Source organism: Loxodonta africana, chromosome 6 (assembly GCF_030014295.1).
Source record: "Loxodonta africana isolate mLoxAfr1 chromosome 6, mLoxAfr1.hap2, whole genome shotgun sequence".
Taxonomy (NCBI): domain Eukaryota; kingdom Metazoa; phylum Chordata; class Mammalia; order Proboscidea; family Elephantidae; genus Loxodonta; species Loxodonta africana.
The window spans coordinates 39,625,165-39,640,062 of NC_087347.1; the positions used below are offsets into that span (position 1 = coordinate 39,625,165).

General features: G+C 36.3%; 1 protein-coding gene across 3 annotated transcripts in view; it reads right to left on the minus strand.

Annotated features, from left to right (window-relative positions):
- Positions 1 to 1,028: 1,028 nt before the first annotated feature.
- ZDBF2 (zinc finger DBF-type containing 2) overlaps positions 1,029 to 14,898 on the minus strand; it is a 39,385-nt gene continuing 25,515 nt past the window's right edge. For all 3 annotated transcript variants that reach the window (XM_023542073.2, XM_010586373.3, XM_064286767.1), the window contains one exon: positions 1,029 to 10,826. In XM_023542073.2, coding sequence (XP_023397841.1) covers positions 3,578 to 10,826 — 7,249 coding nt within the window. In that variant the 3' untranslated portion in view covers positions 1,029 to 3,577. The remainder of the gene's footprint in view (positions 10,827 to 14,898) is intronic.

Sequence of the window (14,898 nt, forward strand, 5' to 3'; positions counted from 1 at the left end):
TGCAGCCAGATACCTGTGCCTGCTCTAAACACCCCTATGCAGCCTTGCCCATCTAGGACTATAGGTGAGAGTCTGTACTACATACTCGGTGACTGATGACCTGGACACCTGTGCTACATCCACTCAAGAAAAGTGAACAGACTCCTGAACTCGCACACCTAGTAGCTGCTCTGACCACCTGGAGACAGGATGTGAGAGCTTCAAAGATGCCAATAGCCGAAGTAACTCACATGCCCAGCCTACTTTGGCATATCAAAACAAAACAATAAGTTAGGACACAGTAAACAAACATACAACAAATAAATGTAGTAATTTATTGTTGCCTTTTGAATATTTATTGTCAATATCAAATCACATAAAGAAGCAGGTCAAGACGGCTCCAGCAAGCGATCAAAATAAAGAACCAGGAAACCTTCCAGAGGAAGATACGGTAATAGAACTGCTTGAGGCGGAATTCAAAAGACTAATACACAGAGCTCTCCAAGAGATCAGGAAGGAGATAGACAAAACTCAGACCAAGCCAAGGAACACAAAGACAAGTCAATAGGGGAATTCAGAAAAACAATGCAAGAACAAAGCGACAGAATTAACAGGCTGATAGAATCCATACAGGGACAGCAACTAGCAATCCAAAAGATTAACAATAAAATTTCAGAAATAGACAACTCAATAGAAGGTCACAGGAGCAGAACTGAGGCAATGGAAGTCAGAATTAGTGAGACTGAAGATAAATCCCTTGACACCAATTTATTTGAAGAAAAATCAGAAAAACAAGTTTACTTTTTAAATTGCATGTAAAAAATACATCATTAGTCTTCACATTAATTTACATGAAAATATATAACTATTTGAATATTTAAATATAGTTTCTCTTGACAAAGAAAAGTGACACTCAGAGCCCTAGATACATAAATAAATTAAACACACAAATACAAAACACTCTTTATACAATATAGTCCACATACCATATAACTTAAGAAATTATAATATCTATGCAAGATACTGAACAAGGACAAGATCAATATTCATTTTTTTTTTTTTTTTTTTTTTTACTATTAGGAGAATTTAATGTATTCTTGAATACACAAAAACAGCCAGTTGTTTAATCTGCAGGTTAAGCCAAAATGTATTTAGACAAAGGGGCACATCTTGTATCCTCCCAAATTCTGAAAGTAATGAATTTCCAATTTAATTTAAATTATAATTTTTATAATTTCAAGTTTTCGTCTAAAATAATATTGACTATAAAAATTTAGCAAACATTTCCAAACTGTTAAAACAACATCATCAGTATTGTGTCATACTTTTATACTTTCAATAATATAAAGCTTAAATATAAACCTTTTTTTTAAAAAACGGCACTTAGAAGTTCTCAATCTAAAAAGTATGGCAGAATTTTTTAATTTAAATTTTTGATCACTTGAATTACAACAATTATCTTCTCTGCATGATATAATAACAATAGATCTTATACATCATATGTACATCGATTATATGTTCTCTTGTTTTTAAAAACCCAGAGGCACCTTGGGAGAAAGGCCTGGTGATCTAATTCCAAAAAACCACCCATTGGAAATCCTACGGAGTACATTTCTACTCTGACACACATGGGGTCACCATGAGTCGGAATGGGCTTGATGGCAAATGATGTGGTTTTTGCTTTTAAACTTATACTAAAAGCATGTAGAATGTCAATTAATAATACTTAAGGGAATTATGTGTCTATTTCATAAGGAAAAAAGACACCAATACCCACAAATTCAATACATTTTATATATTAGTTATTTGTTTACTTCCTAACCAGTCGAGAAGGCAAAAAAAAAAAAAAAAAACCAGTCGAGAAGTTTTCTTCCAAAATTAAAATTGGAAGATTATTTTGAACTAGTGGTCCACAGTGATATTTTAAAAAGGAAATTAAAATCTTTGTAATGAGGAGAAAGGTTGAAGAAGACATCACATATGTTGCTTTGCCAGTAAAAATACAAACATTGGCCCATTTTTTTTAACATAATTACTGTTTAAATTTAGAAATAAGTAAATTATAACATAACACTATCATAACAAACCCACATGTTAAATAAATGGCTCCTGAAATAAAGCATGTAGAAACCAACTGTTATACCATATTTTGTCAATTTTAAGATAACATATTTTTACATCTCTGAAACCATGATACATCTTACCATTGATCCTAGTTTCAATAAAATACGGTAGTTGTACGATATAGTTGAAACTCATGCCTCCTCCTAACACTAATGGTTTAAAGGGGTCCAGGATCTTAACAGGCAATTAGATGCATGGATAACAGCTCAATCAGTGTCCCTGAATAAAGGATCTAAATATATTCTGAGTACTCCAGACTTGAACTGCCTATTTTAATACCTTTTATTTGAACTATTAAAATCAGCTAGCAAGTTAAAGGAAAACCAAACTAATGTAAAAATACATTCTTTTTCACTTGTAAAATGGGCCTCACTTACATTACCCATTCTGTTCACTCTTTTGAAATATTAAGACATAAATAATTTATTAATAACAATTAATGGCCTGCCCAAAAATATTACCAAAACCACTAATTTCAGTCCAAGCTATTAAGAAATGTTATGGTAATGCCTAAAATATTTTTAAGACATAAGGCCACAAAATAACCTGGGTTTTTATATCAAACCACCGATTCTTCATGCAGAGAAGAATAAAGGTAGCAGAAAATAATGACCACACTGGCAAGCTCATTTTGCTCTTAAAATGTAACAACGCAAAAGAAAAACCTGCAGAGATCGTATGTGCGCGTGTGTCCAAACGCTTAAAGGTCAAGGAATCTCATTCTATAGAATTTAAAGGAAAAATAAGTTATCTTTTGTTTATGATCACTTAAGTCTACCTTGGAGCCCTGGTGGCACAGTAGTTAAGAACTCACCTACTAACCAAAAGGTCAGGAGTTCAAATCCACCATCTGCTCCTTAGAAACCCTATGGGGCAGTCCTACTCTGTCCTATAGGGTCAGCATGAGTTGGAATTGACTCGGCAGCGATAGGTTTTTGGTAAGTCAACCCCAGTCAAAGTTGAGGTAATTTATTATAGTTATTTCCTTTTGATTATCCAGTAAGATTACTATATCGACAATGCCACTTTGAAACACATAGGACGTAGGTATATACTCATTTGTTCCAATTTTTAAAAAGTAAAGATAGCATTTAATAAGTTTGCTAAGCACATTCTCTAAATGTTATAACCTGCCGGCAGGAGAGGTGCAATCATAAAAAATAAATAAGAAGGGCATGAGTTAAGAGACAAAATTTTATATACTGTACTGGGTGGGTACTAAATTATATCATGATATAAATTAAGATGAAGCTCTTCTACTGAAAATGGACAAAGGGTGCTTCTGAGACTTAGAAAAGAAATAGGACCCTAAGCACTGATTTCAAATGAATATAAAAGTTCTGAAAAATAATATCTATAGCAAAATAGCTCAAGGTTAGTTTTCCCACCAAAGTCAGGAAAGCTATGTGCACTAGGTACCAAATATATTTCCGCTGAAGTACTGACTCCTCAACTAGTTGTAACACAAAAACTTCTAGTTTACCTTATTACCGCTCAATCTGTTTGACAGCCGAGTCTTGACTCTATCAGATTGTGGTATCTGAGAAGATAAACTTCGCAAATCATACACTTTCACGGGTTCAGAAGGCTGTTTTTGTGTCCTAAGGCGATTTTTATTACGATTCATCTTCCTTCCTGCAACACGGGAAGGATCCTGCACAGGCTGCTTTGGAGCAGACCTCGCCATAGCTCCGAACTGCTCTTCAGCGCCAGCTGATGGCACTGAGTTCGAAAGTATTTGGTCTGGTCTCTTCACCTTCTTTTGCCTTCTGACTTCAGATTTTTTCTTCTGCAGATTCATTCCAATAGAAATGTTCTTGGATTGATATCGATGACGTAAAAAAGCCGAGTATTTTGGAATATACTTTCTAATTATATCACCTGGTTTAGTCCTACTCCAAATCGGTTGTTTTTCTGAAGTTATTCTGTCTTTTTGCTGAAGAACAATTGGCTTATCATTAGCTGTCACCTTCCTTCTCCACATTTTTTTACTTTTACTTTCTAAAAACTCATTTCTGCCTGATTTTGCAGAGACTTGGGCAGCATCAGGATTTAAAAGAGTTAAGTGGAAATTACTTTCCTTTGGTACATCACTAGAATTCAAAATCTCTGATCCCTCTAGAAACACAGAAGACCCACTGGCCTCCTGATGCGACTTTAACTCATATCCATATCTTACGGGAACAGCCGTAAAAGATGCTGAAGCGGAGCTTTGTATGTAAGCATCATTTTCCTGTGCACGGCAGTCTGGGTCGCTCCTGTTGAAATGAATTTTCACCCAGTTATCACTGTCAGATTCTGGTACTACTGTGTTAGGAGGATCAATTACAGTTTGCTTAGTCAACGGGTCATAATACCTAATAGAACTCTGCTTATACTTGTACTGTATATTATCCCAACTATTTTGCCCCATTTCAGAGAAACTGAGGGATTCATCTTCCTTCGGTTTAGTATTTGGAGAAGAAAGAACATAGACTAAGGCATTGGGTTGCAAAGGTTTCAAGACTTCAGTACGTGATTCAGGAAATTCAATTGTTCCCATTTCTTTTGTTGTTATTTTGTCGTTCTGTAAACGTAAACGCTTCCTTTTTGGTGCGTCTTCTTCTTGTCTAATTATTTCTCTTTTCATCACTGGGTAACTATTAAAATTGGTTTGAGTTCCATGGCTGACTTTCACAGTCTGGCATCGAGGAGCCATGTGCCATTTTTGTTTATAAGGCCTCTTTGCTTTAGAATGAAGGCATGGTTTATCTAAGGCCATCGAAAAGTCATCAATATCCAAAACATCACCTTCAATATCATCACAATCTGATAGCACTTGAACTGATGTAGTTTTCTGGTTAAGGTCAGCCCAGGTAACCTTTTTTCCTTCATTTGAATTATTTTTTTTAATTGTCCTGGTCTCACAGTCATCATCAAAGTAACAGTGGAAACGACCTTCCTTGAATTCCTTCACAAGAGCATTTATTTTTACATCATCTTCTCTCATTATTTGAGACCATGTTTTCCCTACAAATGAGGGAGGGACGTGAGGCAAGTCTTCAAGAACTGGTTCATCAAAATTATCTTCTGCGATCCTCTTTGTTTTCTCCAGGTTGCTTAGAGGATTAACCATGGAAACAGAGCTTGAATAGGTGTCATGGTTATCTTTCAGGTCAAAGGATATCGTCTCAAATAGGTCTATTTTATTAACAGCTTCGTTAGGCTGGTCACTGTCGCACTGAAGAGAAGGATCACATTGTAAATTCATCTCAGGATCATAAGGTTCACAGCTTATACTTTCTAGATCTGTATGTTTTAACTTCAAAGAGTTTTCTTTATCAGCCATTTCATAGATCACTGACTCAGGGGAAGAATCATAATCCGTTGCAGAAGTACTATATTCACAGCTCTGATTTTTTAGGCCAGCATCTCCCAGGTTCTTTTGAAGATTGACTTTTTTGGTAGCTTTTTGTACTTGATCAGTCACTGACTGAGAAGAGTTTTCCCAGTTGAATTTTCTTTTAGGACCCCTGGATCCACAACTCTTATCTTCTGAGCCAATATATTTCTTCATTTTTTTATAAGGCCTTTGAGAGTGGTAACTCATGGACTGATGTGAAACATCAGCATTAAACTCTATCTCAGAACCACAAGGATCACAGCTCAAATCTTCCAGAATAATATAGTCTCCTTTCTGGTTTACTAATTTGAAAATCTCTTTGGATTGGTTTGTCACTGATTGAGGAGAACCTTCACAAACGTATCTCATTTCAGAATCACAAGAAGAGTCACAACTCTCATCTTCTACACCAATACAATCTTCATTTATACAGTTTGTTTCTTTGACAGTCATTTGAGGCTGGTCAGTCACTGACTGAAAAGGGGTATCAGAATCAGAAATTATTTCGCAATCACTATCACTGGTCACCAGGTTCAAATATACCACCTCATGAAGATTTGTTTCTTTGACTGACCCTTGAGATGGGTTAACTACTATTTGAAGAGGGACATCAGAAACACAAATCATTTCAGAATCACTAGGTTCACTGGTCTTTTCTTCCATGCCAAGATGCTTTTCTTTCTGAAAATCAGTTTCTTTGCAAGCCACCTGAGGTTGGTCAACATCTATCTGAAAATGAACACCAGAATCAAATTTTATTTCAGAAGCAATGGATTTATAGTTCTTATTTTCTAGGTCATTATGATCCTTCTTTTGAAAGCTGATTTCTTTGACAGCTACAGGAGACTGATCACCCACGAACTGAATGGAAACATCAGAATTGTAAGTCACTTCAAAATCACCTAGTTTATAGCTCTTATCTTCCAGATAAATACGGTCTTCCTTCCAAAGACTTGTTTCTTTAACAGCTTTCTGAAGCTGGTCATCCACTGGCTGAATAGGATTATCAGAATCAAAACTTATTTCAGGACCACAAGCATCATTGCTTTTATCTTCCAAATTGGCATGTTCCTGTTCCAAAATGTGTAGCTGTTCAACAACTGGCTGAATAGGGACATTTGAAGAACGAATTACTCCAGAACCATTGAGTTCATAGCCTTTATTATCCAGATAAACATTTTCCTCCCTCAGATTTCTTTCTTTAACAGCCTCTTGAATTTCATCAGCCACAGAATGAAGAGGTTTGTCAGAACCACAAGTTATTTTAGAACCACTAGGCTTGACAATCTTATCTTCCAAGTCAACATGCTTCTTCCAAAGGTTGACCTCCTTAAGTACTTCTTCAGTTTGACCAGCCGCTGACGGAAGAACATCAGAATCATACGCGATTTCATAACTCCCAGATTCACGCCTCTTATCTTCCGTATTAACTTCTTCATCCTCCCAAAGACTTATTTCTTTAACAGCTTTCTGAAGCTGGTCAGCCACTGACTGAAGAGGGTCATCAGAATCAAAACTTATTTCAGAACCACAAGACTGATCGTGCTTATCTTCTAGTTCAATATGCTCCTGCTCCAAAATAGTTATTTGAGGTTGATCAATTATTGACTGAAGCAAGAAATCAGAATCTAAACTCATTTCAGAACCACTACTTTGGCTGTCCTTATCTTCCAGGTAAACATGATCTTCCTTCTCAAGGTTTGTTTGTTTAACAACTACTTCAGGTTGATCAGTGGCAGCCTGAGGAGAAACATCAGAATTGTGTATTAATTTAGAACCATTAGGTTCATCAATCTTATTTCCCAGGCCAATATGCTCTTCCTTCCATAAGTTTATTTTTTTAATAGCCTCCTGGATTTGTTCAGCCAATGCCTGAAGAGGGTAATGAGAATCAAAACTTATTTTTGAACCACTAGATTCACTGTTCTTATTCTCCAGATCAACACACTTTTCCTTCAAAAGAGTTAGGTGAGGTCGGTCAGTCATGAAATGAAAAGGGGCATCAACATCCAAACTTATTCCAAAACCTCTAGATTCAGTACTTTCATCTTCTGGGTCAACACGATCCTCTACAAGTTTTTGAGTCCGTGACCGAAGAGAGACATCAGAATCCAAAGCTATTTCAGAACGACTACAATTATCACTCTTATTTTCTAGAGCAACACGCTCTTCTTTCTGAATGTTCGTTTTTTTAATACATGTTTGAGGTTCAGTCACTAAATAATGGGGGATATCAGAATCCAAAATCAGTTCAGAACCACTACATTCAGCACTTTTACCTTCCAAGTCAGCATGCTTTTCGTTTTGAAGGTGTGTTTTTTCAACCACTACTTCAGGTTGGCAAATCACTGATTTAAGGGGCATACCAGAATCCAACTTTGTGTCAGAAAGAGTAAAATCATTACTTTTGTTTCCCAAACGTACACGTTCTTCTTTCTGATGGTTTATATCTTTAACAGCTATGTCAGGATGATCAGTTATTAAATGAAGAGGAATATCAGATTTCCAACTGATTTCAGAAACACGAAATTCACGGCCCTTAGTTTCTAAGTGTACACGCTCTTCTTTCTGAAGGTTTACTTCTTTATCAGCTATGACAGAATGATCAATCGCTAAGTGAAGAGGGATATCAGATTCCAAACTCATTTCAGAAACAGTAGGTCTGTTACCCTTAGTTTCTAAGTATGCTTGTCCATTTTTTTCAAGGTTTCGTTCATCAACAGAAACTTCAGAACAGTCAGTCACTGAATGAAAAGTGTCATCATAATCCGAGCTTAATTCCAAACCTCTGGGTTCACTTCCTTTATTTTCTAAGTTTAGCTGCTCTTCTTTTTGAAGATTAAGCTTTTTAATAGCTACATTAGTAGGATTAGTCACTGAATGAAGAGGGATACCAGAATCCAAACTTATTTCAGAACCAGTGGATTCATCACTCTTCCTTTCTAAATGTACATGCTCTTCTTCCTGAATGGTTCTTTCTTTAACAGCTACCTCAGATTGTTCAGTATCTGAATGAACGGGTATATCAGAATCAAAAGTTATGTCAGAAACACACGATGCATTACTTTTATTTTCCAGATCAACATATTCCTCCTCATAAACAGTTACCTGAGGCTGGTCAACTACTGACTGAAGAGAAATATCTGATTCAAAAGTTATATCAGAACTATTTGACTCAAAGTTCTTATCTTGCAGCTTAATGTGATCTTTTATTTCTTCAAAATCTAGCCGAGACTGCTCAGTAACAGCGAGAAGGGGATCAGAATCAAAAGTCAGCTCAGAGCTGGAGCAGTCATAGCTTTTAATTTCCATGTCAACATTTAGCTCTTTCAAATTTATTTCATCCAGAGCCCCTTGACGTTGATCGTTAGATGACCAACAAAGAGAAGCCTCAGAATCAAAACTTAGATCAGAAATGCTAGGTTCATCACTCTTTTTCTCCAGGTCAGTATCTAACTCCTGAGGCTTTACCTCTTTAACTGTTACTTCAGATTGGTCAGCCATTATTTGAGTGTCACCATGGAAACTCATTTTAGGACCATGATATTCACAGTTCTTATCCACAAGATCAGCATTCTTCTCTCTCAGAATGTTTATCTCCTCGACAGCCCTCTTAGATTCATCAGTTACTATCTGAAGAGAGCCATCACAATCAAGACATGCTTTAACACCACTGGGCTTACAGTTCTTATCTTCCAGATCAACATGCCTCTCCTTTAGGTTTCCTCCCTCCACAGCCAGCTGACAATGATCTACTACTGACTGAGGAGAAAACTCACAATCAAAACTTGTTTCAGAACAACTTGATTCATAGTTCTTATCGACCAAGCCAATGTGAACCTTCTTCTGAAGTTTTATTTCTTTGACAGCCGATGGGAGCCGGTCGACCACTGCTTCAAGTGGGAAAGCAGAATCAGCACTTGTTTCAGAACTACTAGATCCATAGTTCTTATCAACCAAGCCAGTGTGCATTTCCATGGGAAGGTTTCTATCTTTTACAGACTGCTGAGGGTGGACAATAATTGGCTGAAGTGAGGTATCACAGTGAAAATCAATTTCAGAACTACCAGATTCATAGCTTTGGTCAACCAGACTAATATTCACAGACTTCTGAAGGCTTGTTTCTTTAACGGTCACTTGAGGTTGGCTGGTAATGAACTGAAGGGAACCATCACTATCAGAACTTACTTCAGAAGCACAAGATTTATTATTCTTATACTGCAGATCAGCATGTTCTTCCACTGGAAGGTTTATTTCTTTGGCAGTCACTTCAGACTGGTCAGTCAGCGAAAGAAAAGAGGAACTGCAATTAAAACTCATTTCAAAACCTCTGGATTCACAGTTCTTGTCTCCTGGGTCAACTTGTTCCTCCTTCCAAGGATTTAAATCTTGTACAGCCTCTTGGGGTTGATCAGACACGGAGTGAAGAGACCTACAATCAAACTTCATTTCGGAGCACACCGAGCTCTTCTGTTCCAAAACGCGTGACTTGTTAAAAAACATATGCTTTTCTTCTTGGGTATGATCCATATTAGAAAATAATTCTTCATGGTTCTTTGGAATGGCATCTTCAGAGATTCCTTTGTTAGAAGATATGTTAATTTTATCCAGGTTTGCTGCTGAGTTTTCTGCTAATTTAGAGAGAGATTCTGATCTTAAGGGGCCCTCGGTATCCATAAATTCATGAAATTTAAAGCCTGCTGACAAAGTTTTACCCTGAGGATTTACACCTTCCTGTAAAATCAATTTACCTGAATTTATGGATAAAGATTTCGTAGTTGATTCTTTAGGTTCCGGATACGAAACTGAAGAAGTTTCTACATGGGATGATAGTACAGGATTGCTAAAGCTGTTGCCTGGTTTTTCAAGGTATCTGTCAACTTTGTTTGGGTCATATTTGTTACCCGAATCCAAATGGGCTACTACTGGTAACCTCGTAGCATTAGATATAACTGGTCTATGATAAGAACTTTCAGATAAACGACTAGCAGGAGGAGCACTGGAAATCACTGGGGGACGTATTACGTTTTGTCCATTATTTGTAGCTTGATCAACATCTACCGGATTAAATTCTTGCATATTGCTCCCAATCTTATGAACAAACTTCAAGGTATACTGTTGTCCCTTCTCCAGTTTTTGAATAACCGATGGTCGAATTGAAATATCCTTTATATATTCCTGAGATTTGCTAGGTCTAGAAAATAACTCTTCGAAACTCTTGGTGGGTACATCTCCCCTGACTCCAGCAGTGTTCTTAACCATTTCTTCAGGAACGAAATCATCAAAAAGGGCCACTTCAGGTGACACAGTATTCTTAAGATGTCTCTCATGGTGCATTGACCTAAAAATCAAGGGGAAAAAAATTCATAAAGATATTCTAATATACATTTAAAATGTTAAAATAAAGGCACAGTAATTTTTTTTCTTTCCATTCCACGTCATCCCTAGAGGATAAAGAATCAGGGCAATCATACCAGACTGTATACTTACATACTTCAGAGAGGCAATCAGTGCAGAAGATGGAGGTAGCTGCACCAATTTTAAAACTTAATAATGGAAATGGCTCCTAAACATGAGAAAAATGCAAATAAAACCAAATGTTTTTCAGTTATCAGAATAGTAAGTATCAAAATATTTGACACAAGTCACTTAACCACTCTATGACTCAGTCTCCTTCTCTGAAAAGCACCAAAAAAACAAACCAAACCCACTGCCGCCAGGTCGATTCCAACTTATGGCAACCCTACAGGATAGTGTAAAACTGCCCCATAGGGTTTACAAAGAATGCGTGGTGGATTAGATCTGCTGACCCTTTGGTTAGCACCCAAACCCTTAACCACTAGGCCAACAGTATTTTCCCTCCTGAGACCGTTTTGAGGAACAAATTAATTGCAATATGTAAACTTTTTAAAAAGCCTGGCTCGTAATATGAATTCACAAATGTTAACTATTATTATTATAACACATTGTATTGGCAAGGCTGTAAGGACACTGGCATCTTACTACATCGCTTGTAGAAGTGCAGATTAATCTCTATAAAAAGCCATTTCTCAGTATCTTAAAGTGAAAAATGTACATACCTTCTGACCTAATAATTCTATTCTTGGTTTCTTTGTGTGCTTAATGAGGTATATACAAGAATATTCACTGCTACGCTTTTTTTTTTTTTTAACTCACAAATGACTGGAATCAACCTTAATGCTCATCAATTAGGTAAAGGTTAAATAATTTATGGTACTTAATGGAATACAGTATGAGCCCTGGTGGCACAATGATTAAGTGCTAGGCTGAGAACCGAAAGGTTGGTGGTTCAAACCCACCTAGCAGCTCCTTGGGAGAAAGATCTGGCGATCTGCTCCCATGAAGAGTACAGCCAAGAAAACTCTATGGGGCAGTTCTGCCCTGTCACATGTGGTCGCTGTTGAGTCAAAGTCGACTCGATGGCAGCGAACAACAACAAAAACAATGGAATACAGTGTAGGTTTTCATAATAATAAAGCAACTCTACATGTACTTTTAATAAAGATCAATTACTATAAAATACTGTTAGTGAAAAAAAGCATAGGGCCCTAGGTGGCACAGTTTGTGCCTGACTACTAACTTAGTGGTTGGTGGTTCGAATCTACCCAGTGCTTCTGCTGAAGAAAGGACTGGCAATCTACTTTTGTACTGTAAAGATTACCACCAAGAAGACCCTATGGACAGTTCTACACATGGGGCTGCCATGAATTGAAACTGACTTGATGTCAACGGATTTGGTTTTTTGTGATTTTTATAGTGAAAAAAACAAGTGTCTATAGAATGCTCCCATATATATGTACACTAGAGGAGCAAAGACCATATACTTGGAATATCTGCAGGACACACGAGAAACTGGTCACACTGGCTGCCTCCAGGTGACTAGGGTGGCTGGGGCAGGAATATGAGAAAGACTTACTTTTGAATGTGCCTTCTGAACTATGTCTATACATATATATTTCCCATTCAAATTTTTAAATTAAATTATTTTTAAAAGATCTAAAATATTCATGTCTAAAATCAGCCTATGAATCTCTCCTACCAGCATGAAGACAATGTACGGGCTCCAAAGCACTTCAGGATTTGCTCTTTCATATAAATATAACCAGTTGACTTGATGATACTGACATGTCATGAATGCTTAATTAAAAAGAAGCAAATATTCAGTCATGTAACAATCACCTACTAAGGACATACTACCATGTGAAAGATCCCATGATAGGCACTGAGGCAAATTCAAAGAAAGATGTTAACATCTTACATTAGTATGACACACTTGTTACAATTACTGAACCAATATCAATACATCATTATTAACTGAAGTCCATAGTTTATTCAGATTTCCTTAAGTTTCACCTAACATCTTTTTCTGTTCCTGGGTCCCAGCTACCAACAAAAGCCAACCTGTTGCCATTTTTGATTCTGACTCACAGCAACCCTGAAGGAGAGAGTAGAACTGCCCCGTAGGGTTTCCAAGAAACACCTGGAGGGTTTGAACTGCCAACTTTTTGGTTAGCAGCCGTGCTCTTAATCACTATGCCACCACGGTTTCCAGGGTCCCAGTCAGGATACCATATTAAAAAAAAAAAAAAAACCATATTAAGTCTTACAAAAAGGGGAAACTGGGTGAGAGTATATATCGGAACTCTCTGTATTATCGTCTCGATTTTCTGTAAATCTAAAACTGTTCTTAGAAAATAAAATCTATTAAAAACAATAAATAAATTAAAAACAAAAAAAGAAAGTAACTCCTAAAAATACTTTTATTAAGTATTTTTCAACTTGTGAGATGCCACAGTTGTCTAAGATAACAGGCACATACGAATTGGCCACATGCAATTGCTTTACTTTTAACAGGTCATAAATATTGCTGCTACTTTCCTTTCCATCTAAGTTTATTATCTTAATTTAGAATTTGAAAAGAGAAAAGTTAACCCTGACATGAAAATATACTACCATGTGGGGCAAAAAAATTCCATAAGTCTTCATACTTCTGAACTCTAGTCAGTGAAATTGCAGTGCAGTAATTACCCTAGTTCTCAGAGCCTAGGTTATCTTCATTCGCCTTAAAAAATATCACAACATTCTCAAAACAAAACTAATTTTGTAATATTTGACTAAGAAAGGAAAGAAAGAAAGGAAAGCAATCGCAAGATCAAACAATTTGGCAAAACCCCAAAAAGGTTAGGAATCACCATCTCGATGCTTTGATTTATATCTATATTTGTATATGCACGTGTTTAAGATTAACAACTAAGTAACAATCCACATTCCTAGACATTTGTAATTAACTTTATAAGAAAAAAAAAAAAACCTTCAAAAATCTAACCATTACAGGTTAAAAACCACTGTTTTATTTAACTCTTGGGTTAAACAGGAATTTAATAAAAATGATACATGAGTAAATAAAACAATTATATATTAAAACCTATGAGATGTGGTGTCAAAGGACACTTAGCACACTTAAATACTTGCATTTAAAAAAAAGAATGCATAGATACAAATTAACTAAGTGAACCCCCAACTCAAGATAGAAAAATAACAACCAAATCCTCCCTCCCAAAAAAGTAGAACAAACTGATAAAGAGAAAAAAGAAAAAAAAAAAATGAAGAGGGAAAAAAACCAAAGCAAGAGCTGATCTTTGCAAAAACCAAAATAATAGAAAACCCTACAATGTCTAGACAAGTGGAAAGAGTGAAGAAACAAAAATAAAACAAACTCTGTAATTTAGAAAGCATATAAATACAATTAAATCATGTGGCATTGGCATGGGATTAAAAATTTTCAAGGTAAAAGAATGGTATTCGAAACAGGTATATATGTCCAAACCAAACCAAATCCAGTGCCGTCGAGTCGATTCCAACTCATAGCGACCCTATAGGACAGAGCAGAACTGTCCCATAGAGTTTCCAAGGAGTGCCTGGTGGATCTGAACTGCTGACCCTTTGGTTAGCAGCTGTAGCACTTAACCACAATGCCACCAGGGTTTCTGGTATATATGTACATATACAAAAATACAGGAATCTACTTTGCTACAGATAGCATTTTATACCAATGAGGGCAATTATATAGCCTTTTATAAAAAATAATAATAATAAGTAAAAGTCCTGCCTAACACACTTACAAAAACAAATTCAGTGAAATAAAAAATATTTAAAAGAAGAAACAAGGACATGAAGAAAAGGACATGAAAGAAGCCATAAAGGAAAAGTTCCCTTAGATCCAATGACGTCAGAATGCTTTATTTCTGCATGGCAAAAGGCGCCATAAACAGTTGAAAGACATATGGCCACTTGTGAAAAAATATTTGAAATTTATTTAAAATACAAAAGGACTATTATCCATATGGAGCCCCAGTGGTGCAGTGGTTAAGAGCTATGGCTGCAAGCCAAAA